At 43.6% G+C, this 17,882-nt stretch overlaps 1 protein-coding gene across 1 annotated transcript; it reads right to left on the bottom strand.

Moving 5' to 3' along the window:
- Positions 1-6,396: 6,396 nt before the first annotated feature.
- On the bottom strand, positions 6,397-17,595 carry LOC131817380 (zinc finger protein 665-like). The gene is given in 5 exon segments (XM_059150667.1): positions 6,397-7,641; positions 7,643-9,143; positions 13,409-13,535; positions 15,200-15,292; positions 17,531-17,595. Coding segments are annotated over 4 exon segments (1,704 nt in total). The 5' UTR covers positions 15,215-15,292; positions 17,531-17,595; the 3' UTR covers positions 6,397-7,580.
- Between the last annotated feature and the right edge of the window lie 287 nt (positions 17,596-17,882).

Genomic DNA, 17,882 nt, shown 5'->3' on the forward strand with positions numbered 1-17,882 from the left:
TTTGGCCCCCCAAAAAAACTAAGCTAATATAAGCTGAATATTGGGACGCCTGGGTGGCTCAGTTGGTTAAGCAGCTGCCTTCGGCTCAGGTCATGATCCCAGCGTCCTGGGATCGAGTCCCACATCGGGCTCCTTGCTCTGCAGGGAGCCTGCTTCTTCCTCTGACTCTGCCTTCCACTCTGTCTGCCTGTGCTCGCTCTCGCTTGCTCTCTCTCTGACAAATAAATAAATAAAATCTTTAAAAATATATATATAAGCTGAATATTTATATTATACTATAATATTTATATATTAAGTAGAGATCATATATATATTCAGCATATATATATATATATATCTTAATATATACCTTAATTCATTAGAGATTTATCCTATCCCTAACCCTCTCCCAATTTGAAAGTATATAATGGGCCACTCCTCATGACCACAGGGCAACTTCTTTCTGCCAATATATATAATATATATATATATATATATATACCTTAATAGCCAGTTATTTTATCCTGAAGTGGGTTTATTTAGGAATAGCAGAAGAATTGCTATTTGGGACATGCATGCATTTGCAAAACATAGGTGATGGAAACAAAGGCAGAAGAAAAATTATTAAGTTTCCTTACTACCTACAGCCCATTGACTAGTCCTTGAAACAGACAGTGTCATTCCTCTAGGGGCTCAACTGCCTCAGTGTGGACACTTTGCCTAGGACAAAAGGCAATCCTAGCCCAACCTTTCCTCACAATTCTGTAAGCCTTGTTTAACATGTAAAAATTGTTTTGGAGACTTCCTTTACCTCTAAACCTCTCCCTCCCCCCAAGATACGTGTTGCTAATCATCCCCCAAGCATATGGCCCACTGATACATTCCTGGAGGGTCTCATGACTCAGGTTTTATGAGATGGTAATAAATGACCTTTTCCCAACAACAGCTAGCCCCCTCAAAGTCCTGGAAACCTTGTTTCCAAAATTCATTAGAGATTTATCCTATCCCTAACCCTCTCCCAATTTGAAAGTATACAATGGGCCAATTCTCATGACTGCAGGGCAACTTCTTTCTGCCCAAGGGTCCTGTCCCCATGCTTTAATAAAATCACCTTTTGCACCAAGGACATCTCAAGAATTCTTTCTTGGCCATCAGCTTCAAAATCTAATGTTTTTTCTACATGAGTAGGCAAGTCCAGAGATAAAAGGAGAGGAATCTAATGCACAGAGAAAAGGAGGAAGTGGAGAGGGTTCCTAACTAAATGCTGATCTATAATCTTTTGAGCTTTTACAAGATGGACAAAAATTATACAATCCTGTAAAACCTCTTCATTCTCTAGAGCACTTTCTTCCCTGTGGAGATTGTTGGTTTGGGGAAGCTGTCCTAAATTGTGCTGAAATAAAACCTTCTTTTAGAGATTCTAAAATGTTTATTCATTTTATGTAAACACACAATATAGCATATTTTGTAATAAGACAGATAATTTTTATCATCTGTCAAATTATAGTATATAGAAAACTGTGCTTTCAGGAATATTTAAATATTGAAAACCTAAAAGATAGTCACTATTTGTTTTGATAACTAGTTTTTGTACATGAAAAATTAAGAAAATTCTTGTTCAAGCTTCTGATATTTATTTAATGAAGAAGCGTCTAAAGGAAGTAAGTTAGCTGCAAACTTACATATTAAAACTTTACTGGACATTTTATGTCCTACAGGTCCAAATCAAGAATTTTTAAAAAGATACAGTGTAAATCCAGCAAAAGGCAGAAATGAGAATTATACGGAATATAATGAGGTATAGAAAAACACATAAAATACATAAAAGTAATCTTATCAAAATTGATATAATAGGTAGATCTTTTGAAATAGTCATTTTAAGCTGTGCAGACACATGAACAATACAATTACAGTAAATAAGATTATTAATAGATTTTAAAAACCTGTATGAATTACTTCAAACTTTATCTTAACTTGAAAATTGAGAATTATTTCCATAAATATAGATTACTAAAACAGAGTTTAAAAGAATTAGAAATCAGAAAAACAGATGACTTGAAAACTTTGAAATATTCAACAAGCCTGTGATCGCCTTACAGGAGACTTTCCCACTTTTTTGAGGTATTTGCATTTCTCATTCACAAACTTTTTTCAGTACAGCAGAAAACACGAAAATATGTAGTACTGCTAGTATATCCCTGATATTAAGACATCAAAAAGAGGGGCACCCGGGTGGCTTAGTGGGTTAAAGCCTCTGCTTTTGCTCAGGTCATGATCCCAGGGTCCAGGGAGAGGGGCATCTGGGTGTCTTAGTGGGTTAAAGCCTCTGCCTTCGGCTCAGGTCATGATCCCAGGGTCCCTGGATTGAGCCCCACATTAGGCTTTCTGCTCAGCAGGGAGCCTGCTTCCCTTCCTCTCTCTCTGCCTGCCTCTCTGCCTACTTGTGATCTCTGTCAAATAAATAAATAAATAAATAAATAATCCTTAAAAGACATCAAAAAGAAAGCAGTTTGACTTCTGAAGTTTGATGCAAAAATGAGTCATTAAAATATACAGTATACTGCACAGGTTTTACTCCAGGCATGCCTGTATTTTAGTATTTCGTGGTGTTATACACCTTGCTGTGATATGATTATATTTCTCCCTTACACTAACATCTTCAGGAAAGGACTTTAAGCATTTCAAGCTCTATTATATTTAAAATAGGAATGTATGCTCAGCACATAGGACAAGAAGGAAAGTTAATCTGACCCACAGTTCTCACCTACAATGGATACGGAACTTTATGTTAATGGCTGAATGTTAGAGGCATTTCTCTTAAGATAAGAAATAAAGAATTGAGAAACGATCCCTGTGTATCGCCACTTCTACCTCAAGAATATACTGGAATTTGTAGCCACATACAGCCACTGGGTGGGAAGTGCAGGAGTCCCAGAACTTGGAATTGGCATCTGAAGTGGACGCAGTGTTGGGAGACTGAGTTGTTAATCCCTGGGTCTGTGCTAATTCCAAGAAGTTGGTTTCAGAATCGTATTATAGGACCCAGAGTTGGTGTCCGGAGAGCTGGAGAATTGGTTGGTGCAGAGAAAACCCCACATATTTGGTCTCAGAAGTGTTGTGTGTGGAACAGCTCACCCTATCGTTGATGAATATGAGTGATGTTCTGTACATTGGCAGCTAAAATATATTTGAAGAGTAGATTTGACCTGGCTTGCTCAGTTGGTAGAACACGCAACTTGATCTTGGGGTCATGATTTCAAGCCCCATGTTAGACTTAGGGATTACTTTAAAAAACAAATGAACAAACAAATGAATGGGGCACCTGGGTGGCTCAATGGGTTAAGCCGCTGCCTTCGGCTCGGGTCATGATCTTAGGGTCCTGGGATCGAGTCCCGAGTTGGGCTCTCTGCTCAGCAGGGAGCCTGCTTCCCTCTCTCTCTCTCTCTGCCTGCCTCTCTGCCTACTTGTGATCTCTCTCTGTCAAATAAATAAATAAAATCTTTAAAAAAAAAAAAAACAAATGAACAAACAAATGAACGGGGCATCTGGGTGGCTCAGTGGGTTAAGCCTCTGCCTTCAGCTCAGGTCATGATCTCAGGGTCCTGGGATCGAGCCCCACATCGGGCTCTCTGCTCAGCGAAGTATGAAAAATCTTTAAAAAACAAACAAATATGAGAGGAAGTAGAAATGATGCCAAGGGAATTTTCTGATGGCTTGTTCACTTGCATTCATGACTTTGTCTTTGACATGTGGAACAATGAGAAGATCCCCTAGGAATGGAAGACTTGGTGATCCAAGAACTCTTGAGGGCACCTGGGTGGCTGGGCATCTGTCTTAAGCATCTGTCTTCAGCTCAGGTCACGATCCTGGGATCCTGGGATTGAGTCTGCTAAGCAGGGAGCCTGCTTTTCCCTCTGTTTCTGCCCTCCCCACTGCTCATGCTCACTCACTCTCTCAAATAAAAATCTTAAAAAACAAACAAACAAACTCTTGAAACAGGGTTTATTTTTATTTTCATTTATTTATTTTTTTATTTCACAGAGAGTGAGACAGCACTAGCCCAAGCCACCCAGGGACCCCCAAAACGCAGGTTTTTAACAACAAAAGCAACAAAAACTATAAATTCACTTACCGAATTTTAAGTCCTCTGCACCCCTTTATTTGCATCTGGGCATCTGGATACTAACAGGTAGGAGCTCCCCCCTCCGCAGCCCCATTCTCCTCTAAGCAGTTCTGAGAAAGAACGTGAGGATGAGGCAAAGAGGAGGGGTGAGAGAGCCCAATTCCCGATGAGGCTATTTTAGAGGGAAGCTGGACTGATAATTCTCTATCAGACCCTGCAAGACCCCAGCTAGACAGAGGAGAAATAATCTCATATATTTACAGCCACCTGAGGTGCAAAACTAGTGCCAAAACACACACTGGGGAAAGGACAGTCCCTTCAGTACATGGTGCTGTGGAAAGCGATCTCCATCCACACACAGAAGTTGAAAGTGGACCTTTATCTCACACCATACATAAAATCAACTAAAAAAAAGTATCAAAAACTTTAAGTCTTAAGACTCGAATCTGTAAAACTCCTAGAGAAAACTGGAAAAGTTTCTTGACATTGGCCTGTGGAATGGTTTTTGACTTTGACACCAAAAGCACAGGGGGGAAAACAAGGTAAAACAGACAGGTGTGACCACAACAAACTACAACGTTTCTGCACAGGAGTGCCTGGCTCAGTCATTTAAGTGTCTGCCTTCAGCTCAGGCCATGATCCCAGGGTCCTCGGATCAAGCCCCATGTCGGGCTCCCTGCTCAGTGGGGAGTCTGCTTCTCCCTCTCCCTATTTGTGCTTTCTCTTTCATGTTCTAATAAATAAAATTTTTCAAAATTCTTATTTTTTTTAAGATTGTATTTATTTGACAGAGAGACAGAGAGCACAAGTAGGCAGAGCAGCAGGCAGAGGGAGAAGCAGGCTCTCCACCAAGCAGAGAGCCCAATGCAGGGCTGGATCCCAGGACCTTAGGATCATGACCTGCTTAACCCACTGAGCAAGCCAGGCGCCCCTAAAAAATTCTTTTAAAAAAGCTTATGCACAGCAGAAGAATCCACCAAGCGTGAAAATGCTATCTATGGAATGGGAGAAAATACCTGCAAACTATGTAACTGATAGGGTGTTAATAGCCAAAGGATACAACCCACAGAGGGAAACTTCCTCAGCTCACTAAAGAACAGTTACAAAACCTTCCTATACAGTAAACATGACTATTTCCCCCACAGAGTCTGGGGATAAGGCAATGATATCCTCTGTTACCACTGCTAGTCAACATACTGTAAGATGATAGCCCATGAAATTAAGGACAGAAAAGCGAAGGAGGCCAGAAAGGCGTTGTTAACAGTTTACCCATCGACAGAACGTAATGTATTTGCAGTTCCCCCCCCCCACCTCCAAACACACACACAGGATAGGCACAGCCTCATCCTGATAACCTGCGAGGGTTACATTCTATGTCAAAAGGGAGTTCGCAAATGTGTCCTAGTTAAGGATCTTGAGGTGGGAGATGATCCTGGATTATGTGATAGATGTGATGTGATTAGGAGGGTGTGAGGATGCCAGTGGAGTTGGAGACAGAGAAGCTGTTGCTCTGAATCAGGATGGACAGTACCAAGATGCCACCTTGGAGGCAATGGGCCACGAGGTAAAGCATATGTGCAGTCTCCAGAACTTGAAAAGTGCAAGGAAACCTACTCCTCGTGGAATACCAAAGTTAACAGTGCTGTGAATCCACTTTAGATGTCTTATGCTGAGCAGTGTAAGAGAATAAACTATATTGTTTTAGTGCATTTAGTTTCTGATAATTTCTTACAGCTGCATTAGGAAACTAATGAAGTAGTATATGTAGAACAGCACAAGGAACCTACAAATCTCTAAAGCAAGTGAGATTAGTAAATTGTTTAAGTTTGTTTTTAGTTCTAGTAATCTCTACACCCAATATGGGGCTTGAACTCATGACCCAAAGATTGAGCATTGCATGCTCTTCTGACTGAGCCAGCCAGGTGCCCTGGGAGATGAGTAAATTTTGAGAACACAAGATCAACATTTTACAAAATCCATCTTGGGGTACATGGGTGGCTCAGGTCACGATCTCAGGGTCTTGAGATCGAGCCCCGTGCTCAGCGCAGAGTGTTGTTGAGATTCTCTCTCTTCCCCTCTTTTTGCCCCTCCCTGCACTCATTCTCTCTTTAAAAAATAGATATATTTTTTTAAAATCTACCTTACTTCAAATGCAGTAGCAATTAACACATGGAAACTGATATCAAAAATACAATATATATGACTGCTTGAAAAGGAAAAAGTACAGACATGTTAATTTAACAAAACACTGATGGGATTTTGATCCCAAAAAACTATAAAAGATCACAGAAACAGACATACCACAGCCATTTATTGGAAGATACAATATAGAAACGATGTCAAATGACTGCAAATTGATACACAGGTTTGACAGGATTTCCATCAAGATATTTTGTAGATACAAACAAGATTATTCTAGAAGTTATAAGGAAAGGCAAAGGAACTACAATAGCTAAAACATCTGAAAAGGAAGAATACAGTGGTCGCAATCACTCATTCTAGATTTCTAATACAGTGAAACGTAATCAAGCCCACATTATATTTGTGGAGTAAGAGACACACAGATCAATGGAAAAGAAGAGAGGACCCAGAAATGGTCCAACGCAAGTACTTCCAACTGAGCTTGGACAAAGATACCGAGGAAAGTGAATGAAGAGATAGTTAAAAAAAAAAAAAAGGGAGAAAAGATGCTGGACCAGTTGATTTCCATACCCCCCCCAAAAGAAATTTCTGCAAAAACTTCACACCTGTACAAATATTAGCTCAAAAATGATCACAGCTTTAAATGTGAAGTGTAAAACAATACTTTAAACTAGAAACGATTTAGCAAAGAAACCATAGTATAGTATCTTCAGGCTCTAGATACCTTTGCTATATGTCTATGTATCCTTTTTTCCATCTAGAGTTTTACCACATTTTGGCTTCAAATTATTCTGTGGTATGCTTTAAGTATTTAAAAAAAAAAATCATTCTGCAGTATGTACTATCTCAGGTTAAATTTAGAGAACTTGAGACTTAGTTATTGTATTCCTCGTAAGAATTCTCTGATGTGGATTCTGTTGTGAATGCCATGGAAGAAATATAAAAATATTCATTACATTTGTAAGACTTCTTCCTATTATGAATTATTTTGTTCTATGACAAACTGGTGAACCCCGAGGACACACTGTTGCTTTAAAGGCCTTTAGATGTTCAGTAAATCTGCAGGTTTCTCTCTGGTATAAATACGGTCAGGACACCAAAGGCATGGATGTTGGACAGAAAGCCTTGAGATTTATTGCACTTGCAAGGGTGCTGTCCAGTATGAGGCCTGTGATGTTCTGTAGTTTTGATCCACAGGCAAAAGCCTTAGCGTGCACATTACCTTGACGTGGCTTCATCAGAGATGGGTATCCCGATGTCTAGGGAGCTGGGAAGCCTGTGTAAGTCCTCTGCCCCATATGCTGCATTTCTATGACTTCTCTTTCGTGTGGACTCTCTAAGGCCAATTCATGCTTGAACTGACCATAAAGGCTTTGTCACACTCACTACCTTTGTAACTCCCCAGTATGAATTCTCTGATGACTCACAAGGCTCGAATTTTGACTGAAGACCTTCCCACACACATTACATTTATATGGTTTCTCTCCAGTATGAATCATCTGATGTCTAGTGAGGTTTGAGCGCTGAATAAAAGATCGGCCACACTGGGTACATGTGTATGGTTTCTCGCCAGTATGAATTCTCCGATGACTAGGAAGGCTCGAACTCTGACTAAAGACCTTGCCGCATTCGTTACATTTGTAAGGTTTCTCTCTAGTATGGATTACCTGGTGGTAAGTAAGGCTTGAGTACATACTAAAGGCTCTGCCACACTCGCTACACCGGTAAGGCTTCTCTCCAGAATGAATCCTGCGATGACGTGCAAGGTGTGAGTCGTAACTGAAGACCTTCCCGCATTCGTCACACTTGTAATGTTTCTCTCCTGTGTGGATTATTTGATGTCTCGTGAGATGCGAGCTCTGATTAAAGGCTTTGCCACACTCGGTACATTTGTAAGGCTTCACACCAGTATGGATTACTTGGTGGTTAGTGAGTTGTGAGCTATATGTAAAGGCTTTGCCACACTCATTACATTTGTAAGGTTTCTCTCCAGTATGAATTCTGCGATGGCTTGCAAGGCCTGAACTCTGACTGAAGACCTTACAACATTCGTTGCACTTGTAAGGTTTCTCTCCAGTATGGATTACCTGATGGTTAGTAAGGCTTGAACACTCACTAAAGGCTTTGCCACACTCATTGCAGTGGTAAGGTTTCTCTCCAGTGTGAATTCTGTGATGACGTACAAGGTGTGAGTTGCGACTGAAGACCTTGCCACACTCAGTGCATTTGTAAGGTTTCTCTCCGGTGTGAATTCTTCGATGACATGCGAGGTGGGAGTTGTGACTGAAGACCTTCCCACATACATCACATTTATATGGTTTCTCTCCTGGATGGATGATCTGATGTCTAGTGAGGTGTGAACCGGGATTAACTGCTTTGTCACATTTGTAAGGTTCTTCCCTAATGTGTGCTTTCTGGTTTTGTGTGAGTAATGAAGAATGCAAGATATCATGCCGGTGTTCATTAGAAATGTTGGTGTGGACACTAGGAAGAATTCTGGGACGCAGTGAAACTGAAGAACCATTGTTGAGAGAATTCTCAACTTGGTAACATTCAAAAATTTTCCCTTCGGTCTGAAGTATCTGCACTCCAGCCAGATGTGACTGAAAGCTTAGTCCAAACGTGGTTTCAGTTGGCTTATTTCCTGCATCTCTTCTACCATAGTGATCCTTTCCACCAGTGAGATTTTTGTTAAGGGTCACAAGCATGGCTTTGTAATTTCTTTCACTGTCTCTCCACTGATACTCAAAGTCATGAATATTTTTCTGGACTGCTCTAAAGGCATAATCTTCGGTGTCACAGCTTTTATATCTTTCCAATTTTACTCTCTGCGATAGTTCCTCTGTATTACTGTTCTCTTTGGGTGGTAATTCCTTGATCATACATTTGGGAGAGATGGCTACAAGAGATAAAGAACCATAGGTTTCCCATTAATTCCAGAAAAACTTCATACTCAAAAACAAATTACACCAAAAGTACTACATATTTTGATCAGTTATGAAGAGGAACCATGATCTTCAATTTTTTAGGAACACAAAAGGAATAGAATTCTTTAAGATAAAAAGGTACTTATATGTGATTCAAATTACTTTTAAAGAAGCCTACTTTAAATAATCAATGGCAAAAAGAAAAAGAAAAATCAGTATGCAAACTTATGTTAGCCCTGACAGAAGGGGTATCATGGCCCCCAATCACATACCACTTCACAGAAAATATATAGCTGTTTCCTATCTGAAGAGATAAAAATACCATACATACCTACTGCATATTTATTGGGTATTAATGCTAAAGTACAATATGATATACTCTAATGCTAAATGATTCAGAAGAAACTTATCTGATGAGCAATCTAGTCAATGGCAATTTTCAGTTAGAAAACCAGAGCAGGGGCGCCTGGGTGGCTCAGTGGGTTAAAGCCTCTGCCTTTGGCTCAGGTCATGATCCCAGGGTCCTGGGATCAAGCCCCGCATCAGGCTCTCTGCTCCATGGGGAGCCTGCTTCCTCCTCTCTCTGCCTGCCTCTCTGCTTACTTGTGATTTCTCTGTGTCAAATAAATAAATAAAATATTAAAAAAAAAAAAAAAAAGAAAGAAAACCAGAGCAGCACTGGGGAAATGAGGAAGAATTTAATCAAAGTTATAAAAATATTTTTCTGAATAATACTGGTTATAAAATTATATTCATTGGGAATGGCCATTTTGCAATACTGACCTATCAGTTACGCTGCATTATATATTTGGAAAAATAAATAATATACAATTGACAATTCATAAAACATTTTAGTAACCTACAATGAAATCAGGACAGAAATAATAAATAACCACAATTACACAAAATTATAGTTTGTGGAATTCTTAACAACTCTCAAAAAAAAAAAAAAAGCAAGGGCCTCTATTCTGGAACTAGCACATAATACGAGAACAGGAATTTGTGTTAAGACCACTCTCTTTTGAAGTCTCAAGTCAGAGAAATACTTAACATTATAAAGAATAATAATTGGGGCGCCTGGCTGGCTCAGTCGTTAAGTGTCTGCCTTCAGCTCAGGTCATGATCCCAAGGTCCTGGGAGCCCCGAGTGCCGCTGACTGCTCGGCAGGAAGCCTGCTTCTCATTCTCCCACTCCCCCTCTACTTGTGTTTCCTCTCTCGCCTGTATCTCACTCTGTCAAATAAATAAACAAAATCTTAGAAAAGAATAATAACTGGGGAAAAAAGTCAGAAATCACAATTATGACTTTTTTAAAGTAATCTCTGTACCCAATGTGGGGCTCGAACTCATGACTTGGAGATCAAAAGTCAAAGGCTCCACCAACTGAGCCAGCCAGGCACCCCATAAATCACAACTGTGATTTTATAGAACAGCCAAGCAACAGAGCAATTCCCTATCTACACAATGTTCTTTAATTTTCTAGGTCATCGGCCACAAAGTATATGTAATAAAGAGCTTGTGCATGAAAACCTTCTTAACTAAGGCCAGATCAAATACTGTCTGAACAAAATTGCAGAATGAAACCCTACAAAATGTAAAGCAGGCTGAGGGGTCTGAAAGTCTGTGTCCACCCCAGTATGATGCTGTCGGAGGAGGGGGTCTCTGGCAGGTCATTAAGGTGGCGTACCAGCAATGGGATTAGAGGTGCCAGAAGACATCTGAGTACTTACTGCCTCTCACTCTTGCCCTCACGCAAAAACACAGCAAGAATACTGTGTTCCTAACCAGAGAGAGCGCGTGCCATCAGGAACTGAACTAATCAGCACTAAGATTTTAGACTTGCCAGCCTCCAGCACTGCGAGAAGTAAATTTCTGTCACTTAAGCCACCTGGTTTATGGTACGTGGGATGGCAGCCTGAGCCAAGACATAAGCAAAAGGCCAACTGATTAAAATTGTGATGGAAGGTTGCCGTATCTTAGTAAGCAAAAGAATTTCTGAGACTTTACTATGAAACATGTAATATTCTAAAACTTCTAATGGTGCTGACATGGTTAAAAGCCTTGAAATAAGCGGTGCCTGGGTGGCTCAATCAGTTAAATGTCTGTCTTCGGCTCAGGTCATGATCCTGGGGTCCTAGGATTGAGCCCCACATCTTTGTGAGGCTCCCTGTGGGGAGGTCTGTTTTTCCTTCTCCCTTTGCCCCTCCTGCCACTCGTGTGCATGCGCTCTCTCTCAAATAAATAAATAAAATCTTAAAAAAAAAAAAAAAACGGCACCTGGGTGGCTCAGTGGGTTAAAGCCTCTGCCTTCGGCTCAAGTCATCATCCCAGGGTCCTGGGATCGAGTCCCACATTGGGCTCTCTGCTCAAAAGGGAGTCTGCTTCTCCCTCTCTCTCTTTCTGCCTGCCCCTCTGCCTACCTGTGATCTCTGTCAAATTAAAAAAAAAAAAAAAAAAAAAAAAAACTTTAAAAAAAAAAAGCTTTTAAGTATATTATCATTATTATTATTATTTTTAAAGCAGGCTCCATGCCCAACGTGCAGCCCATTGCAGGGCTCGAACTCATCACCTTGAGATCAATGCCTGAGCCAAAATCAAGAGTTAGATGCTTAACTGACTGAGCCACCCAGGAGTCCCCAGATTTTCACTGTTATTTAAATAGCGCCAGTAGGCACATGGGGTTTGTGTTTCTAACCCCTATTTATAGAGAAAGTAAGTTAGAGCAACATGATTGACCTGGGCCTGTGGGTTCAGACAATGGATTCTTATGCACGACTGCCTACACATCACAGCCAAGATCAGGAGCTCCGAGATAAGTACTTCAGTGGAGACCCCAGAGCTGTGTTGTGTTGCCGACAGTATTACTCAGCCATGCTGAGTGCCTCATCACCCCCTGCACTTATGGATTGCCATAGTGTCCGGGAACAGTGATACAGTGGATAAACCGGGACCGCTCCTTACAGTCAGCAGTGTGGCTGGTGAGGGGCTCCTGTGGGAATGAGGCTGTTCAAGAGTACAAAATTAATATGCTAGTAAGCAACAGTGCAGTCCATCCCAGTCAAGGTACCATGTAAGGAAAGGCCAGAAGGAAGGTCAGCAGTGGACAGCACAAGGGGAAGAGCACATGGGACAAGGGACTGAACTTGCCAATCTGTGGGAAGATAAGTGTACTAGGGCAGTTAGAATTCCCACCTCGGAATAAAAGAAGGAAATGATGAGGCAAATAGCATCACGCTGTCCCGTTCTTTTTTTTTTTTTTTTTTTAAAAGATTTTATTCATTTATCTGACAGCGAGAGATCACAAGTAGGCAGAGAGGCAGGCAGAGAGAGAGGAAGGGAAGGAAGCAGGCTCCCTGCTGAGCAGAGAGCCCGATGCGGGACTCGATCCCAGGACCCCGAGATCATGACCTGAGCCGAAGGCAGCGGCTCAACCCACTGAGCCACCCAGGCGCCCCCGCTGTCCCGTTCTTAACTCTAGGAATTATGGTATGGATGTCGGGCAAGAACGGAAGACATTTAACATGGGGGGAGGTAACGACAGTGGAAGAAACCATGTTTAGACACAGGGAGGCTGGGTGGCTGCTGAAGGCGAGGCCGAGGGGAAATGGTGAAACACTGGTAAAAAGGGACAGAGTTTCAGCTATGTGGTGAATAAGGTCTGAGGAACTAATGCACAACATGGTGACTACAGTTGATAATACTGTGTAATTGGAAACTGCTCAGAGAATAGAGCTTAGGTGTACTTACCAAAGGAGCAAAGAAAGAAAGAAAACAAGTGAGGTAATAGATCTTAATTAACTTGACTATGGAAATCCTTCCATGATGTATGTGTATTTCAAATCATCGTGGGGTACACGTTAAACGTAATTTTGTCAGTAAAGCCGAAAAACGGATTCAAAAATTCATCCGCCCACTGCCTTCTCTGAGTTAGAGCACAGTTTTTATGAATATCCCGCTGTCTTCTGAGAACTAGGGAATCAAGAGCACAGGGGTAGAAAAATGGAACTGGTGTTTTTCCTAAGGCTTTATACACACTTGAGCTCTGGCACCATGCCTGATGAAGTGCGCAGATCATCGGAAGAAAGTGTAAATGAAAAGTCCAGAAGCCCCATTCATTTCTGAGTCAACAGGGCTTCGATCTCAGACAAGCAGGGCAGGGGCTCCCAGGAGGCAAACAAGGTTAAATACAAAGATACCCAAGGGCAGACCCCCAACTTCTGGAGAGACGTTTTCCTCACCCAGGGAGACCAGGTTCCGGTAGTTCTCCACCATCACATCCCTGTACAAGGCCCTCTGGGCAGGGTCCAGGCACTCCCACTCCTCCCGAGAGAATTCGATGGCCACATCCCTGAAGGTCAACCATCCCTGAAAAGAGAACACAAACATCTCACCAAGGAGCTGTGGGGAGAGTTCTTACCTTCACATAAAATGAAAAGAGAAGAGATGCGTATAGAGGGATTCAGATGAAGTGGGTGTTCTTACAGGTCCACGGAAGGTACTTCTCAACAAGTTCTGTGTCCCTTATTTTGGCCTAATATATTTTCCATAAGAGGTTAGGATGGCCTCTCGGGATGGCTTTTTTTTTTCTTTCATTTCTGTGGACAATAGAAGAAATATAAAAATAGGAAATCAGGGGTGCCTGGCTGGTTCAGCTAGAGGAGCATGTGAATCTTAACCTTGGGGTTGTGAGTTTGAGCCCCATGCTGGGTGTTGAGATTACTAAGAAAAAATAAACAAACTTAAAAAAAACAGGCAATGGGGCGCCTGGGTGGTTCAGTGGGTTAAGCTGCTGCCTTCGGCTCAGGTCATGATCTCAGGGTCCTGGGATCAAGTCCCGCGTCGGGCTCTCTGCTCAGCAGGGAGCCTGCTTCGCCCTCTCTCTCTCTCTGCCTGCCTCTCCATCTACTTGTGATTTCTCTCTGTCAAACAAATAAATAAATAAAATCTTTAAAAAAAAAACAAAAAAAAAACAGGCAATCAATACAGGGCTACCCACAAGAAGTGTTATTTAGGCTATGGACATTGGGGAGGGTGTGTGCTAGGGTGAGTGCTGTGAAGTGTGTACGCCTGATGATTCACAGCCCTGTACCCCTGGGGCAGATAATACATTATATGTTAATTAAAAAAAAGAAGTGTTATATATCGTGTTTTAGACACTGAGTGATACTCAATATCCAGATGGGCTAAAGCACAAGTGTTATCTTCAGAGAGGACAATGTCCACAATGACTTTGGAGAAAGACCAGAATCTAAAAACTAGGATCATGATAGCAACAGCAAAGAACAGAAGCTCTTGAATGCTTCCCGTGTGGCAGGCATTGTGCTAAATGCTTTACACGCATAAACTGTAACATCACTCACTGAAGACAGATCTGTTCCCACCTTCCTGAGGAGACACCCGTGTCACACACATTCCCCAAAACCTGCCCAAGGTCAAATGCTAAGAAATGGCAGAATAAGCTCCTGAATCCAGATGTTTAGGCTTTGGAACTGAACCTAAACAAGTAAACATATCACCAGACAGCATCAAGAGTAGACTGAGAGGGCTCCCTGACACAATCTGAAACAAGTTCAAGGCCAACAACGTGGAGATGCATAAAAGGTCATTATACATGCACACGTCACTCTTCTTATACTGTTTAACTTGTGTTAGACTAGGAAAAATGTACAGCTGTGGAAAATGCTTAAGATTTCACTTCAACAATTAATGACTTATTTATGAAATAATGATAACGTCTTTTCAAAAACTAGGGACTTGCGCGTCTACACATGCACACACACATATACACGCTCAAACGTACTGAAATAAGGAGTCAGCTCTCCAGGACACAAAGAGGCCCCCTCACAGGCTCCATGTCACTGGGGCACAAGGAAATGGAATCTGAGTGGAGGGAGACGGACTGAGGGAAGGCCTGGGGGAGTGTGCACAGACACAACTCAGCTGGACACTTCAGGGTCAGAGAAGGTGAGCGAGTCCTTCAAGGGCGCAGCAGGAATGAGAGACAAAGTCATCCCAGAATATGACTGTACCTGACAGCCAGCCATTCCTGACTCCTTCCTTTCCTCTTCCTCCTCGTCCACGCTGCTGCTTCCTCAGACAAGATCGGCCTTGAGAATTCAATCCTAGGGGTCAAGAAGCTGCAGTTGAATGCTTAGAATCAATCGACGTCCTTCCTGTACCACAACGTCAAACACGAAGCCCTCTCCGTGTGGAAAAGACAGTCCTCTGCTGCCCACTGCCACAGGAGGGGGCACAGGGACAGTGACTTCCTCCAGACACCAACCAGTGAGTGTCCCCACCCCTTTCTTCAGAACTGGCTCCTGCCCAGGTGAAGCCCCCCACAACACACGACAGCAGTGGGGACCTGGGCTGGACCCGACACTCCCCTCCAGGTCACAGAACCACCCTGATCACACCCCACACAGAGCACGCCCGCCCCCCTGGGGTCAGTCGGAGGACCCAGAGCCTTGGTGATGCTGGATCCACACCGGAAGCAAGTGGTACTGGGGCTGAGTCCTCTCCTCCCCTCTGACCACTGTAGGGGACATCTCTGGGAGGGACACCGGAGCTGTATCTGCAAAATGCCTCAGCAGTCCAGTGTGATGCTGGATGCGGCACACTCACAGCCCAGCACACCTCCCACCTTCTGGCTCTGCTCGCCTGTGGGCACTGCTATCGCCAGTGCCCAGATCTGGAAGGGGCAGGAGCTAGAAGGAACATGCAGGCCATAATTTCAACTCTTTTTTAAAAGATTTCTTTATTTATTTTAGAGAGAAAGTGAGCTCATAGGATGGGGGATGCAGAGGGAGAAAGAGACTCCTGAGCAGACTCCCCACTAAACCCAGAGCCTGACTTGGGGCCCCAACCTACAACACGGAGAACATGACTTGAGATACCAAGAGAGTTTGATGTTTAACCCACTGGGCACCCATTCGCCCCTGCCACAATTCCAATTCTTTTAAACTCTCCCCTTACTGCCTGTGAAGTGGCTTCCCCTTTGTTACTGGAGGCCCCCCACCTGCTCATCAAGAGCTCCTCCCAGAAAAAGGGGGGGCCTCTCCACATTTTGTTTTCCATGATCTCCCTGGAGATTTCCTTCTTACTCTAAATTTCTCAATCTTCCTTTCTCCCACAGCTGCTACTTTGCCATCTGTTTGTGGTCCTCCCTTATTTTCCTTTGTTCATTTTTCTATAATTCTCTCAGTGGGTCTTGTGAAAATAAATAAGGAAACCTCATTTAAAACGGAGTAGGCAGGAGCTCTCAGGCAAGTACCACTCTCTGCAGCCTACTTTACCAGCAGGAAAAGGGGAGATAAGAACTATTTTTAACACGGGAGGGTATTTTTTTTTTTAAAGATTTTATTTACACATTTGAGAGACAGAGATCACAAGTAGGCAGAGAGGCAGGCAGAGAGAGAGAGAGAGAGGAGGAAGCAGGCTCCCTGCAGAGCAGAGAGCCCGACGTGGGGCTCGATCCCAGGACCCTGGGATCATGACCTGAGCCAAAGGCAGAGGCTTTAACCCACTGAGCCACCCAGGCGCCCTAGGGAGGGTATTTTTTATGAGAATTTCATCTCCTGCTTGTAAGAAAAAAAAAAAAAAAGGAAGCTCCCTCCTGCCCCAGCAACAAATGCACTAACCACCACGTGCTACCACTGAAAAACCGCCACCACCTCCAACTCTTGTTCTTCTCCAATAAACTTTTGTTTAAAGCAACCCTCCTCAATCTCCTAAAAATGAAAGCTGACCTTCCTTTCCTTTCCCGACTACCCTATGCACGCCATGCACGTCCCAAACCGCAATTCCTCTGCTTCTTCCCGAATCATCTCGTTTTGCTAGTAAGGGGATGGGACATGTGCTTGGAAGGTGGACAGCCCCTCCGCGTTCCTCTCACCCAGGAGCGGGTTGGAATAAGAGGCCCACCTCCCACAAGAGAACATTATCCGGAACGGGGTGCTCTGTCTCAAGACAGGACCTTTTTAGTCACTTCCCAACAAAGAGTGAGGAGAGGCGAGGACTGACGGGCGGAAACCCGGGGAGCGGAGGAGCCCGCGGAGAGGGACGCGAGATGAGGGGCAGTGCGAGCGTCTCCGGGGAGGGCCGAGTTCTCCGAACCTCCCGGCCCAGAAGAGGACCGGCCTCTCCTGAGGGGCGGCCGGCGCTGTCCCCTAGGGGCCGAGAACGGCGCGCACCCACCTCGCGGATTTCAAACCCTAAAGGAAGCCCCCGGCCTCCAAAGGAAGCGTCTGAATTTGGGGGGGCTTAAGGGGTGGTGCAGGGATTTTAGCGGCCCCCACACCCCGGGGGTAGACGAGGGGGGACTGCGAGGCGCATGTTTAAACAATAAAGACGAAACTCACACTCCACAGACTGGCCTCGGCTCCACGAAACCCGCTTCCGGGTCTGCAGACCTCTGCGCGCGCGCAGAGGGAAGAGGCGGGGCCTGGGCGGGGCGCAGAGCAAAGCCAGGCCTGCGTAGGGACCGCGCGGGACGGAAGGAGGGGCCTCAAGGGCTAGCGGTAACCATAGAGACGAGGCGTTGGTTGGGGACAGGCCAGGATGCGCGGAGCCCACACGGGGTCAGGACCTGGGAGTAGCTCCCAAGTTTTTAGGGTTTAGTGATACTTGAGTCCTGTTTCTTCGCCAGGGCCGCAGCATTGCTTTTTGTTTCAAGTTAATGTTTCAGTTTTAAGGTAAAAGCTGAGAGTTTTG

The sequence above is a fragment of the Mustela lutreola genome, chromosome 16, assembly GCF_030435805.1.
Source record: "Mustela lutreola isolate mMusLut2 chromosome 16, mMusLut2.pri, whole genome shotgun sequence".
In the NCBI taxonomy this organism is placed as follows: domain Eukaryota; kingdom Metazoa; phylum Chordata; class Mammalia; order Carnivora; family Mustelidae; genus Mustela; species Mustela lutreola.